At 49.7% G+C, this 14480-nt stretch overlaps 5 protein-coding genes across 5 annotated transcripts; 1 reads left to right on the forward strand and 4 right to left on the reverse strand.

Moving 5' to 3' along the window:
* Positions 1 to 698: 698 nt before the first annotated feature.
* On the reverse strand, positions 699 to 1202 carry N7511_010111 (RidA family protein; the record flags this gene model as incomplete). Its single annotated transcript, XM_057132488.1, has 2 exons — positions 699 to 1018; positions 1091 to 1202. The coding sequence occupies 2 exons, from the start codon at positions 1200 to 1202 to the stop codon at positions 699 to 701; spliced, it is 432 nt and encodes a 143-aa protein (XP_056980476.1).
* Positions 1203 to 4397: 3195 nt separating this feature from the next.
* N7511_010112 (GroES-like protein) lies at positions 4398 to 5868 on the reverse strand (the record flags this gene model as incomplete). The annotated part of the gene is made up of 3 exons (XM_057132489.1): positions 4398 to 4665; positions 4737 to 5479; positions 5536 to 5868. The coding sequence occupies 3 exons, from the start codon at positions 5866 to 5868 to the stop codon at positions 4398 to 4400; spliced, it is 1344 nt and encodes a 447-aa protein (XP_056980477.1).
* A 427-nt stretch (positions 5869 to 6295) lies between these two features.
* On the forward strand, positions 6296 to 9083 carry N7511_010113 (glycoside hydrolase family 3 protein; the record flags this gene model as incomplete). The annotated part of the gene is made up of 5 exons (XM_057132490.1): positions 6296 to 6421; positions 6481 to 6621; positions 6681 to 6861; positions 6924 to 7755; positions 7814 to 9083. 5 exons carry the CDS (start codon positions 6296 to 6298, stop codon positions 9081 to 9083), a joined length of 2550 nt encoding a protein of 849 aa, XP_056980478.1.
* A 386-nt stretch (positions 9084 to 9469) lies between these two features.
* On the reverse strand, positions 9470 to 11458 carry N7511_010114 (uncharacterized protein; the record flags this gene model as incomplete). The annotated part of the gene is made up of 1 exon (XM_057132491.1): positions 9470 to 11458. The coding sequence occupies one exon, from the start codon at positions 11456 to 11458 to the stop codon at positions 9470 to 9472; it is 1989 nt and encodes a 662-aa protein (XP_056980479.1).
* Positions 11459 to 12671: 1213 nt separating this feature from the next.
* Positions 12672 to 14172, reverse strand: erg13 (hydroxymethylglutaryl-CoA synthase; the record flags this gene model as incomplete). Its single annotated transcript, XM_057132492.1, has 3 exons — positions 12672 to 13894; positions 13960 to 14062; positions 14113 to 14172. 3 exons carry the CDS (start codon positions 14170 to 14172, stop codon positions 12672 to 12674), a joined length of 1386 nt encoding a protein of 461 aa, XP_056980480.1.
* Between the last annotated feature and the right edge of the window lie 308 nt (positions 14173 to 14480).

The raw sequence follows: 14480 nt of genomic DNA on the forward strand, positions 1-14480 counted from the left end.
GCACTCTATATAGTTGAAATCCTTTAGCTTTTGATTGAACGTGACACTTTCTAAGGATCCTGGCGGAATTTGCCTTCCGCTATCTAGTGTTGATTGGGACGTTTATCTTTGTCCAGAAAGTATATCGACGCCAGGGACTGATAACGGGCAAGACTAGTGTTCTGTGGGGAAGACTTGTTTGAGATAACTCTGGGGTCGTCGGTCCAAGGTGCTTAAACCAAATTACTGTGGAACAGGACAGACAGGCAAGTCTAGTCTTTTTTATCTTATTCGCTCACATTGCTACAAACTTGAATTTGGCGCACGGAGACATGCCATATTCGGCAAACGAGTGCCCTAGTTGAACGCCACCGTAAATACGAGAGATTACAATGTTCAACGTACACCCCGTAGTATGATAAGATATCTGGACCGAAATATACATGATTGCATGACCATAAATCTCGTATTTACGGCGGTGTTCCAGCCGGACTACTCGCTTGCTGAGACCACTGAATACGTTATAAGCACTGGAAATACATATAGCTATGTATGAGATTGAGCTACATAGTATTGACCTTCCCAGTAGCCTGAAAAGAACCATTCATGGAGATAAGTGAATCAAGAGCTATTAGAAGAAACCTCCACATCAATTCATATACGCTAGAGAGCGACGTCTTTACATAATCTCATTGTCCACCTTGAGGCAGATTCTTCCCTCACACAGAACCAGCCGATTTAGCACCCTCCGGATCATGAGCGACGACCTCAATCTCAACACGCATGTCATCTTCGCCAAGGCGAGTAACGCCAACACAAGTCCAGATCGGCTGATGATCGGGCATCCACTTCTTGAAGTTACGGACCATGGCGGCCAACGCCTCGTTGTTGATTGGAACGTGGTATGAGTTCACGCGGTAAACCTGAGACCATCCCTTTCCGCCTGCATCCTTCAAGTTGTGCTCGACATTGGAAAAGGCAAGATCAATTTGAGCATTGATTTCCTTCTCAAACACGCCAGTCAAAGGATCCCAGCCGCCTAAGAATCGTGATCCGAATTAGCAAGCAATGAATAGAATCTAGGGCAAATACGACAAGTATACTGTCTTACCTTGCCCAGCACATTCGATTCTATCTCCAACCCGAACGGCCTGGTTGTACCCGAAATCGCGCAGGTTCTTTTGGCCGAGCCCTTCGTATGCGTAGTATTGGAGGTGAGACATGGTGGATTTTGTGGGTGTTTTCGGAAAAGAAAAGTAAACGAGTTTATGTTTCAGCAATTCAAAGTCGCTTCCCTTGGGATGTTAAATACGCCGGGGCAGTTCGTCTCGAATTTTCGACTATGACTACAACGTCTTTCTAATGGCGATTTAGGCTCAAACCCTATTCTGCCGGTTGCATGTAAGTAATATTACTGTATTGATACATCATATACAGCACTACATGCGAGCTTTCCGCAAATAAGTTAGGGTTATTCGACGTGCTCCATGATCTCCTACTTATCAATCAAGGTGTATTGATGAAAGTTAAAGCTATCTTCTCACTGCCATTCTTGCTATGATCTGAATTTATCACGCACAAAGTACAATACCTATCAACGATCCAGGTGGGAAGAGATGTTCGATGATGTAAGACTGTAAGGCGGTAATTATGTTAAAAACGGGCGGAATTTGAATTCCTATCGGATCTTCTTAGTGTCTTTCTCCACACTTTGGACTCACTTCGACGTTGCGAGTCTGCATATGATATTTTGTAATTTCTTAAACTACCTGCAGGTAAGAATCAGAGCAATTACGACATAGCGTGGGCAAACTAGACGGCTAATGCACGCAGGATCTCCCGCAATGCAACGTTCTTCAATCCAAAAGCGGGATCCACCCTCCGGTGGGAGATCGACAGCTCGTTCGAAGTATGCCCATCAGGCTTGTCAGGAGTGTCGGCGACGGAGAGCAAAGGTAATGAACCTATGTCTGTTCTCAGCCTCTTCGGACTTTGGCGGCAGAATCTAGTGATTGCCAGACACTGTAAAATGATGCCTGGATATTCTCTGGCTTAGTTTTGGACTCGATTTTCTGACGCGTGGATAATCAGTGCGATAGCCAACGGCCATGTGAACGATGTCTCAATCGGGGAACCCAATGTGTGTACCTCGAGGGAAGCGACAACCGGGGGACAGCACCCAAGTCGCTCGTCTCGCTTCTTCAAACTCGAATCAAGCTATTAGAGCAAGTCTTATGGCTTCATTCAATCGATGTTGATGCATCCATAGCTGGAATGAAGGCCCGCGGTGCAATGACCTCAGATGGTGCACGTGAAGCAGCAACCTCTTCAGCTTCGGAGAAAACCAGCAATGAGACTAACGGAGCATTGTGTTCAGACGAGTCATTGGACTTTAATGGTGAAGGGGAGGCACGTTACTTTGGCCTCACTAGCGGGCGTATCGAGCTTCTTCACTCCGCAAGTGGTGGGTCAAACATGACAGACTGATCAAACCGAGTTGGTCATGGAGTTGACTGGTGGCTGACGTTTCTCCAAGAGTTGACAGATAAAACATCTCCGCTTTCAGTCAATATGAGTACGCGCCCTCCCCTGGCTCTTGGTAACCAAGCAATCGACCCAGCAACCGACATTTCGAGAGAACTGATGGACCACCTGGTTGACCTGTATTTTGAATGGGAGCATCCATGGTATTATATTTTGGATGAGGATTTATTCCGCCGAAGTTGGCAAGATAAGGGAAGGTATTGCAACGCACTGCTGCTAAATTGTATCTTTGCACTTGGTTCTCGCTATTCTGACCGATCAGAGCTGCGTGCCTCAGCAGCCAACTCCGATGAGCCAGGTCAGCTTTTTCTTGAAGTCGCAGAAGTCCTTTTGCATTTTGAACTTAAGTCACCTACCATAACTACGATTCAGTCGGTTGCCATTATGGCCATGGTCTACGTTGTGAGTGCTGAGATCCCTGTTCAAACTGTCCCTTCTGACCTCTCGGTATAGGCGATGGGCCAGGATGCCAAAGGCTGGTTGCTCCATGGCATGTCAGTTCGAATGGCATTAGACATGGGGTTAAATCTAGACTCCACAACTTTGAATCAACCAAACCAACTCCCGCCCGAGGAGATGAAGCTCAGAAGTCAAATTTATTGGACTTTATACTGTACTGACAAACTCTGGGCAAGCTACACTGGCCGGGTATGCACAATGCTGGTATGTGAAATCCCCCAAATTACCCCCTTTTTCCAGGATTCTACCGGAGTTAAGGAACGCAAAAAAGTTGATTGAACCATAGGACTTCCAAGCAGCCGTAAGCCTTCCTCCGCCAAGCCTATCCGTAAATAGGAGTGCTGTTCCAGATGCATCAAGTTTCAACCGCAGTCTACTCCAGAGTATGCTACATTATTGCTTGTGCACCCAGTGCCAAATATTAGAAAAGATATTGATCAACTTGTGAGATTCTCTTCAGGGCTCGGCACATAAGGGTTGTCTACTAATCTACTCTGATAAATAGGTACGCACCAAAAAGATTACCTGCGGGAGGCCAAAGGCAAGCTTTCTTCGACTCTTGTCTTCTCGAGCTAAAACGCTGGAAATACAACTTGCCAGTCGAGTTAGACCCGAAACATTCGGGAAAGGAGGACACTCTTCCACAGGCTTACATTTTGAATATGGTGTATCACACCTCCATAATTCTCTTGGTCAAACCATTCCTGCCTAGATCATCAGAGGAAGCTCCACAGTCAACCCCAGACTCGACGATAAATCCATTCTCACTCTGTATGGAGGCTGCAAGAGAAATATGTCTCTTGGGTGAAAGGTATCGCAGAGCATTTGGTAGCTTCCGGAAATCTCCAATCACTGCTACGCACAGTACCTTATCAGCGGCTCTCGTCATACTATATGCGCAAAACCCTGGCGAGAAAAAGCCCAGAGATACCAATTTTCGGCTTCTTGAGTCGTGCTTGACAACTCTGAGAGAGCTTTCGGAAGCTTGGGTGCCTGCCAGACGTTACTGGCAAGGTCTGCTACATATCGTTAAGAGTCGGTATAACTCACAGCATAACGACCCAAAAACTGCGTCATCAGCCATTATTAATCCTGGTCCTGACCATGAAGACAGAAGGACGGCACCTTTCTTTGAAAGTATACCCGAGGCACGTGGCTCTCCAATGGACACTGCCAACTCATATTCTAGTGACTCGGGGTTCCTAAATGAGGACTATGGGAGTTTCAATATCGATAGCTGGTCTCCTTCCCAGTCGCCGTTCACACAAGATGAACTGATGATGCTTGATATCCCTTTCTGGATTGATTTATCCCAGGAGCTTGATCCTGTGCCAGCAACCAATGGTTGAGGTCGATAGAAACTAGCGTTCAGCCTACTTTGGTTCGAAGAATGCAGAATTCATATAGCCATGTGCTCAAGATGATTCCGTAATCTCAAAAGCAGAATCAGAAATACATGCCACAACCTTCCCCACTGTTTTACAGTCCACCAGCTTCTGCATCTGGTATGGGATGTCTTCCAAATCCACTTTAGTGATATGAGGCCTGACAACACCTGTCCTAATATACTCCATTACCTCCAATGCTTCCCCATGTCCTCCCATCAAGGTTCCCGTCACGAGTAAATTGCGCTCAACGATGCAGTGCAGCGGAACCTGCAACATGTTGAGACCTTTGGGAACACTATGAAAGTTAGATTCAACTCAGTCAGCAAATCACCTTTGAAAATTCCACGGAAGCGCATTAGAACTCACCCAACGCAAACAATTCGACCACCATCACAAACATAGTCATCCAACTGCTGAAATGCGGAAAAAGAGCTACTGGCAATAATCACCGCCTCAGCTTTCCGCTGCAGACTCTTGTCGTGTCGTAGTAACTCGCATGCATCGAGCAACCTAGCCTGGAACTCCGACCACGAGTGACTGTCAACGGCTTCTACAGCACTCAGAAGAATATCGCTGTAGTCGCTGTATCCATGCGGCAATGGTTCAACCTTAAATCGAACATCGATGCCAATGACACGAGCTCGCAAGACATGCTTTGCGATTGCTCCTGTCATGTGTCCAATGGCACCCGCCACACCGACAACAACCACAACATCTCCTGGCTTTACTTTCGCCGCTCGCAAGGACATCAAAGCCGTTGATCCGGAGCAGAGGGCTGTGGCGTAGAGAGCTAGATCGATGTCTGCGTTCATGAATACTTCCGGTAGATATACGAGACAGGTGGTCGGGATGGTCATGTATGTTTGGAAGGTGCCGTGGACATGTCTCGGCACATTTATCTGGAAGGGACAGGACGTGAACAGTCCCCGAAGACAGTAGGTGCACCATCCGCAGCTTGATCCTAGGTAGCGGATTCCGACGGCGCGTCCGAGGAGAGATGAGTCGTGGGACTTGACGATGCGACCGATACCCTCGTGGCCTGCAATATGGTTGTGTTGGGGGTATCCTGGCTGTGGGCCAATTGAGAATGATGCGTCCTTGAAATCAAACTTGTCAGAAGGCGGCGATCAATGTATTAACAGAGATACTTCAGGGTCTGACTTACACTGCGGCAGATTCCCGAGTAGAAAATGCGAACAATGACCTCTCCTGGCGCTGGGACTTGGACGGGGATTTCTTTGACCACTAGATTCAATTCCTTGCCCATTTCAGGCGTGACAATGGCTCGCTGTGTAGCTGGCACCACTACACCTGGCACTTCCTGTGGCCACCCAGTGAGAGATGGAGTGGAATCTTCATAGCTAGAAGGGCTTGCGTAGCCGGAGTCCTTGCGTAGATCAACAGCATCCTCTGTTTCAACCTTTGAGCTTGTCCAGTGGCTGTTTTTAAGATGGCTGGGCAGAGCCTGGAGACAAGGAATTGGGTGTAAGAGATCCATGGCGTTGGCACATAGGGCTATGTGGCTTACTCGACAAGCGTATATACTGACCACTTGAGACCCAAAGGTTGATATAACTTGAACATAACTTTTATTTACTCGCTATCTTATCGTTTCATACGCTAATTTCCTTCGAAGAATAATCTATAGAGTGGGTAACGCATAGAACGCACACTGATAAGACGCGGAACGTGAATTCCTTCCCCGACCACCCCTGTTGACCAAGCCACAGGGATCTGAATTCCGCTCTACGATTAGTGTACATAATGCGGAGAAGAGCCAAGAGCCTCAAATAGTATACCTTAGGTACTTGAGTTTCCCTAGTGATTGCAAGCTTATCCATCCCTCAAGAGCGGCACAGTTTCTCATCGCTTTTCACCAACTACACCTGATACAAGTTGAAGTTCCGTTGAACTTTACTACCATCATGTCAGAAATAGATACTGAAGCGTTACTATTGAGTCTTGCACTTGACGAAAAGCTCGCGCTGCTTGCTGGAGAATCCCAGTGGCGTACTGCGGCAATCCAACGTCTGGGTATCCCACCTTTAAAGGTAATGCCCCAGTTCAGCAAGTGATGGAATTAAAAGAAATCCTAACAGCGCCATTTCAGATCTCAGATGGTCCATCCGGAGCCAGAGGAGAGGTTTTTGGCGAAGGTGTCCCAGCCGCCTTTCTCCCGTCTGGCGTGAGCCTAGGCGCAACATGGGATGAGGAGATTCTGTTTGAGATTGCACAGCTGCTGGCCGAGGAGGTAGGAGCCCATCAGCTATACAAAAGCGATAACATGATAACGGGACTAACACTACCCAGTGCAAAACCAAATCTGCATCTGTATTGCTTGCTCCCACGATCTGTATTCAGAGACATCCACTCGGAGGCCGAAACTTCGAATCCTTCAGCGAGGATCCCTACCTCACCGGCAAGCTGGGGGTTTCGTATGTTCGAGGCCTCCAGTCCCGTAAAATAGGTGCCACGCCGAAGCACTTTGTTGGTATGTCGGGCCATGCCAGAGACGAAAGACGGTCGTTTATATTAACCACAACAATACTTCAGCCAACGACCAGGAGACCCGGCGATTCAAGTACAATGCTGTTATTTCGCCTCGCGCTTTGAGGGAAGTCTACTTACTACCCTTTCAGATGGTAGTCCGTGATGCCGATCCATGGTGCATGATGTCAGCTTACAATAAAACCAATGGTCACCACTGCGACGCATCAAAGGAACTGCTAATTGACATAGCACGGAAGGAGTGGAAATGGGATGGAGTATTCACAAGTGATTGGGGTGGCACTACTTCCTCGGTCGAGTCGATCAACAACGGACTCGATCTAGAGATGCCAGGCCCACCAACAAAGCGATCCAAGGAAGTGCTTGAGACGCCCCTCAAAGAGGGGCTCTTAGACATGGATCGTATTGATGAGTCTGCAGGACGTATCTTGCGCCTTCTTGAGAAGGCGGGTCGTTTTCTGGATGCTAGCGACGACCCGGAGGTTTGCGATGACACACCTCAGAAACGAGATTTGCTTTTGCGCGCTGCTACTTCTGGCATTGTGATGCTCAAAAACGAGGCTAAGACCCTGCCAATTAAGCCGTCTGACGGACTGAAACGGCTTGCTGTTATCGGTCCGAATGCTCAGCGAGTCGTTGCTGGTGGTGGCGGGAGCTCTTATATCAAGGCGCCTTACTGGACTACTGTCTATGACTCTGTGAAACAAAAATTCGACGGAACTTCGACGAAATTAGTTTCAGCCGTTGGCGCCAAAGTCAATCGGTATCTTCCTGTGTGCAAAGTCGCTAGAAATCCCGATACTGGGAAAGCTGGAGCTGCGGTTGACTGGTACAACGGCCACGCCTTCACAGGGGAACCGGCTGCCACAGCGCACATGTTAGTCATATCCTACCTTTATAACCCGCGTATCTATACTGATGATGTCTTTATCCAGTGATGATTTATACTACATGTCTTTCGGCACAGTTCCACCCGAGATACACGGTCAGACAAACTGGGCATTCCGCGTGCGTGCGACACTACAGCCTGTGACATCAGGGCGCCACTCGATTTCCATTGCATCGATCGGGCCTGCAGTACTGTATCTGAATGGCACGGAAATAGCCCGTCAGTCCGGAGAGTTTGACGAGAAAGGCAGTCTGTTCTTCACCTACGGCAGCGAAGAGAGTATCGTGCTCGTCGATCTGGTTGCAGAACAAGACTACGATGTATGCATCGAATACAATTCCCACGACCGTCAGATTCAGCCTGAGCTTGTCCCCCTGCTAGATCCCATGGAAGATCAATTCCAGGGGATCCGACTGGGGTACGAGGAGGTGGATGCATCAGATCGACCAGCTGAGGCAGCACGCCTCGCATCAGAGTGCGATGCGGCAGTCATTGTCGTTGGCCGTGACATGGAATGGGAGACAGAAGGTCAAGATATACAAGCATTTGATCTTCCCGGAGAACAGGTGCGCTTGATCCTGGAAGTAGCCGCGGTCTGCAAAAAGACAGTTGTGATTGTGCAAGCTGGAACGCCTGTCAAGATGGATCACTGGGTGGATCAAGTGCAAGCTGTTCTTTATACGTGGTACCAGGGCCAAGAGCTGGGTAACTCTGTGGCTGCTGTTCTTTGTGGTGATGTCAACCCCTCGGGTCGATTGCCTGTGACATTCCCGCGACGCCTTGAAGACTGTCCTGCGTTTTCATCTTTCCCGGGTGAAGAGGGGCAGAGTCATTACTCTGAAGGCTTGTTTGTCGGTTACCGTTGGTGGGATCTTCTCTCCACTGCGCCGTTGTTCCCCTTGGGATTCGGTCTCTCATATAACACCTTTTCCCTGTCGTCTGGCTCTATTAGCGGCAGTTCCTTGGTGCGTGAATGTCCGCTTACGGTGACTTCCCATGTCAAGAACACTGGGGGCAGTGATTTGCCAGGACGGGAGACGGTGATTGTGTGGTTCTCTCAATGTTCGCCTAGAAGGTTGACGCGGCCGAAAAAGCAGATCTGTGGCTTTGTGAAGTCTCAACCACTGCAGTCGGGTGAAACACAAGAAGTCAAGATAGAACTGGACTTCCATGCATTCGGAATGTTTGATACGAAAAAGGAAACTTGGATCATCGACAAGGATACAGAGTTCGAGATCCTCATTGGAACGACGGCTGCAAATGCTGTTCCTGCATGGCGAATTACCACGCCCCAGGAGATTACATGGATTCGGTAAATATGTTTTCATCATGGAATTCAATACCAACTTATTCGTATGGAGTTTGCCATGTGGTGAATATGAGATGCGAATACAAATAACTTTGCATTTAGAGCGTACAGACCAGATCCGACACCCGGTGCTCTACTTGAGATCATCTCTAGATCTTTGAAGTCAATACAAATAAACGTAGCAAAAAAGAATTGACTGAGTAGTAAGTTCTTCAAGATTCAATTAAACATAAAGGGGGAATAACAAAGCAGCAAAGACCACCACATAAAACCAACACAAGGAAGACAACAAACCAAAGAACAAAAGCAAGTAATAAGACAAAAAGTAATCAAATAAACCGCCAAACCAACACCAACCAACACCAGCACATTCAATATCCAGATCCCCCATACCTATTTATGCCACCGTTTAACCTTCTTCCCCTCAACCCCAGCTCTAGCCCTAGGCGCCCCCACCCCCTCCCTCCGATGCCAAGCATCCTGAGGCCAAACCCACCCACGCACGCGTTTCGCATCCCTCCGCTCCCCAATCTGCGGCGGTGGGATCCAATCATCCTTTCCCTCAGGTAAGACCTTCTGTCGGGTCATCGAGCCCGGTCTGCCGACGTTGATGAGAGCAGATGGCTGGTGCGGTAGTGGTTGTGACTTGGAGAGCATTAATAGGAAGTACAATGCTAGACTCGCTGTCATTGGCTCAGAGGTTGTTTGTGATTGAGATTCACTGGTGATGTCGTCTGGAACGGGGGAGTGCGTTGAAGAAGAAGAAGACGACGAAGCTGATGATGATGATGATAAAGAGGAGGGAGATGAGAATGACCGTGCACTAATGGGAGTTGCCAGTGCTGTCCCGTCGCGGGCGAGCGTCTGCGCATGTGTATGGTGTATGCGTGGGTCGTGAGCAGCTGTCTTGAGGGGGATTGTAGCAGCGATTTCGAAATATCCGAAATAGGGGACGTCGTCGCCATCATCGCAGCCGGCTCGAACGCAGACGAGCTCGATTTCTGTGATGATGAAGCCGTATCGACAGGAGTGCTCGCGCATGCAGCGTTGCAGATGTGCGAGGCCGTTGAGATACTCGACGCGGCGGTGTGGTGCTTCGTTGCGCATGCCTGTGTTCCATCGGTCAAAGCTCTTGACAATGCCGACTAGCCGGCCGCGCGGGAGACCGGCGCTTGTAATTTCGGTGTCGGAGGCGTAGTTGGCTAGGAAATGAGGGTGGCCGTGGTTTTTGTGGCCTGTGCTGCGGACGTCGGGGGCAGTGTAGAGTTGGAGATGGTCTGGTCCTTGCGATACGGCTAGGGCGGCGTTGACGCGCGGTGCGTAGAGGCTTGTGATCAGGTTCACTAGGGCTGGTTCGGACTCTGGGGCTAGGTGGGCGACGGGTACGGATACCTGGGGCGTGAGCTCAGCTGGGATTTCGGTTTTGAGGAGTTGGATTAGGCGGCTGTCTACTAGGTCGAAGGTTGGGAGGGAGAACGAGGTCCAGTTTCGGAGATTGCGGATGTCCCACCAGAAGTAGTCGTGCATGCCGCGGGTTGGTACTACGCTCACGTTGCGGACTAGGTTGATTGGTGGGATTGACATTGTTAGGTAGGAGAGGAGGGTTGTTGAGCGTGGGGTTGAAGGTTCTTGGGGGCTCAATAAGGCTGGTGATGGCTGTGCGGAGACCGGGTGGTATTTGTATTGGGGGGTTGGCACTGTCAGTGGGTGTATGCCAATTGGGGTTTGCTCGGCTGCTGGTCTTTGGGAGTATGATGGATACACCACGATGGCTGGAGTGATTGGAGTGACTGGCGTGGTGGGAGTGGTCTGAGCATGCATTTGTGGCATATATTTGGGAAGCTCGCGGTAAGTTGGATATCCAAATCTAGTCAAAGTGGCTGTGTCAACGCCGGAGGCTGATACAGATCGTGAGTGGCCACCAACGGCCTTGCGCTTATGAGATGGAGTGAGGGCCACGGGTGACGACAAGGCTGAGCAGGTGCCATGGGTCATGGGAACTGGTGAAATGGGAGATGCCAATGTCAAACGGTCGACAACATCCCGAGTGTGGCGATTAGGTCGAGTAGTTGAATAAGGGACAAAGCCAGGAGGGTTCCGCGTATTCGAAAGAACCCGACGGGAACGAAGAGGTCCGCTAGTAGCCACTGGCTCAATGATAACATCTTGAGGTCTGATCTTAGGCAAGAGAGCCGGGCCATGATGATGTCTAGTTGGCGAGGTGGTTGGACTGGTGTTGCCAGTGATAGTCGACCAAGGCGACGACTCACTCGAGTAGACCGACGAGTTGGACTCATGGCGACTATGACCGGAGCCGGTGAACTCCTCAAGAGGAAGACGTGGCGGCGTCGTAGGCCGGTAACGAGCGTACTGCACAGACATGATAGACAAGTAGCCGTCTCACTTGATCTTTATCACAATAGCAAACGAATGAGAGAGTGATGATGAGGATCAAAACATCCAGGCGAAGAGCTTGGATATTAAATGATCTTGACAAAGTCTCAAACAGCCAACCATGCATATAAAAAGATCGACTGACGAACCCTAGCCGATATAGAAAAACTTGAAACATGGAGAAGAGCCCCATTGTGACGCCTCCGGAGCTTCAGAATCTTTTTTTGGGATCCTAGTCTCCGATCAAGAGGAACGCCCACGCGTTGAAACGCGAGACTGCCGACATTGTGCCTGAGGACAGGCATGTCGCGCGACAGAAGCACTTGAAACTGCAGAGACGGGGGTCCAGTCCGGTATAGTGCGGTTTCATCGGACAGTCGCGCGTCAAGATGTTGCTATATTTTGCTCTTGGGTCAACTTCAGTCTTCAGATGCCTCTCTTGGGTTAGTCTGCTGCACGAGGTGAGGGCAGTTCTAAATTCGGCAACAATTAGGTCGCATTCTGCAGGTAATTAGCGGACTTGTTGGTGACTCTCCCTGCTTCAGCACTCGCCGAGTCGGCGGCTAATAAGTTCTCAGGACGAAATGGATAAAAATAGCCCTTTGTCAGTGTGTGATTCAAAGTTTGACGGAGGGGAAACCGTATGAGAAAGGTAATATGGGGTTGGATGCGCCAGTGGCCGAGTGTGATATCAGGTCGGCGGCTACAGATGTACGTTGAGTCTCAAGTACGCGCCGATCGACGGCGTCACCGTTGGTGATTGGACGATTTCAGAGAACAAGCAAGCAAATATCCCATAATTAGCAATGATTAATGCAGTTGATCAGATCAATCAGTTGTTGTAAAAGCAGGGCTAACGAGTCAATCGGGAAAATCGGAGAAATCGAGTCTCGCAAATCGCAAAATCGGGGTAAATCGCATAGGCGCGCAGGGACCCCTGACGTTTCAACTGCATTTTGGTATTTTAGAAGAGAATAGATGATTTGAATCATTAATGTCCATTTGAATTATTTCATAACATTCATTGGAGGGCCGAAAATATACCCAAAAGATAAAAAATAAAAAGAATAAAAACGAAAAAGAGGCGAGGTTTCAAAACCTGCGTGGTCTAGATAAAACAAAACGCTTGGGGGAATCTCTCTGAACCGTCTAACCAGAAATCTCAAACGGCAAAGGCAATTGCAGAATCATGAAAAGCTTTTTAAGCCTTGATCTCGTACTTGCGGCGGAACATGTCATCCACCTCAGTCAGGTAGTACACACCGGATCCGATGGTCTCGACGTTGCCGGTGGGCTTGAAGTCCTTCTTCAAGTGGGCGTGCTCACGGAGCTTGCACATGGCATCGTAGGCAGCGGGCTCGAGGACAGTGCGAGCGTTGAGGCGGTTCTGGAGGTCCAGCTTCTCAACCATGGTCGAGACATCGCCGACAATCTTGGCACTGAACAGGGAGCTGGCAAGACCAGAGCCATAGCTGAACAAGCCGATGCGCTTGGGCTCCTTGGGGTCGAAGGTGACGTTGCTGAGCAGACTGGCAAGACCACCGTAGACGGTAGCAGTGTACATGTTACCACACTGGGTGGCGACCTGGAGACCAGGGTTGACACGCTCCGCGAAGCGCTTCTTGGTCAGACCCATGAAGGTCTTCTCGACAGTCTTGTCAGACAGAGACTTCTCGTAGTCGAGATCGCGGAGCTCGGGGGCAACCTCGGCAAAGGCGGGGTGGGAAGGGTTGGCGAGGTAGTCGTTGTAGAGCATGCGGGCGTAGGACTTCTGGACCAGCTTGCAAGTCGGGGCGTGGAAAAGGATGTAGTCGAAACGGTCCAGAGGGGAGTGGGACTCATCGGCAGCACCGTTGACACCGTTGGTGCCGTTGGTCTGGGCCTTGAGGGTCTTCTCACGGGTCTCGTAGGCCTTGTAGCAGGCATCAACGGCCTCGGTGTAGCACTTCAGGGAGAAGTGACCATCGACAACGGGGTACTCGCTGGTGAGATCGGGCTTGTAGAAATCATAGGCGTGGGTGAGGTAGGAAGCACGGAGACCGGGCTCGAACACAATAGGAGCGTCAGGTCCGATGACCATGGCAACGCAACCAGCACCACCAGTGGGGCGAGCAGCTCCAGCAGCGTAGAGAGCAATATCACCACAAACCACAACGGCGTCACGGCCATCCCAGGCGGAGGACTCCACCCAGTTAATGCTGTTGAAGACAGCGTTGGTACCACCGTAGCAGGCGTTCACGGTGTCGACACCCTCGATGTTGGTGTTTCCGTAGGGAGCGAAGAGCTGCATCAGGACGGACTTGACGGACTTGGACTTGTCCAACAGGGTCTCAGTGCCAACCTCGAGACGGCCAACGGACTTGGGGTCGATGTTGTACTTGTTCATGAGGGAGGAGAGGGTGGTCAGGCACATGGAGTAGATGTCTAGCAATCATGCTCGTTAGCCTTTTGTTCTTTGTTGGAAACTGGTTGTCGAATGCTCAACATACCCTCACGGTCATCACAGAAGCTCATCTTGGTCTGGCCAAGACCAATGGTGTACTTTCCAGCACTGACACCATCGTACTTCTCGAGCTCGACCTGGTCGACACACTGTCCCACAATTAGTATCCCGATGTTTCAATGGTAGCGTGCACCCTTACCTGAGTGGGGAAGTAGACCTCAATGGCCTTGATACCAATGTTCTGGGGACGAGCAGCCATGGTGGGGTAGCTATTGAAAGAAGTGGGAAACAGAAGAAAGAGGGCAAAAGGCAAAAGGCAAAAGGCAAAAGTGGATGAGAGAAACTTGGAAATGAAGCCAGAAGATGCGCAGTTTAAATAAAATCAAGGTCGTGTACAGTACTCGGATCTACAGTGTACGATCTGTCACCGTCAACTTTTTTTTCCCCTGAGTGGGGGGGAGATCGACCTTGGGTCTTCCTTTGGACCGGATCTTTAGATCGGGTTAGCAGTTGAAGAGAGTGGTCAATAGTGAGGAGTCAATAGTGAATAGTAAATAGTAAATAGTA

The sequence above is a fragment of the Penicillium nucicola genome, assembly GCF_028828085.1.
Source record: "Penicillium nucicola strain IBT 29836 chromosome Unknown utg000010l, whole genome shotgun sequence".
Classification (NCBI taxonomy): Eukaryota; Fungi; Ascomycota; class Eurotiomycetes; order Eurotiales; family Aspergillaceae; genus Penicillium; species Penicillium nucicola.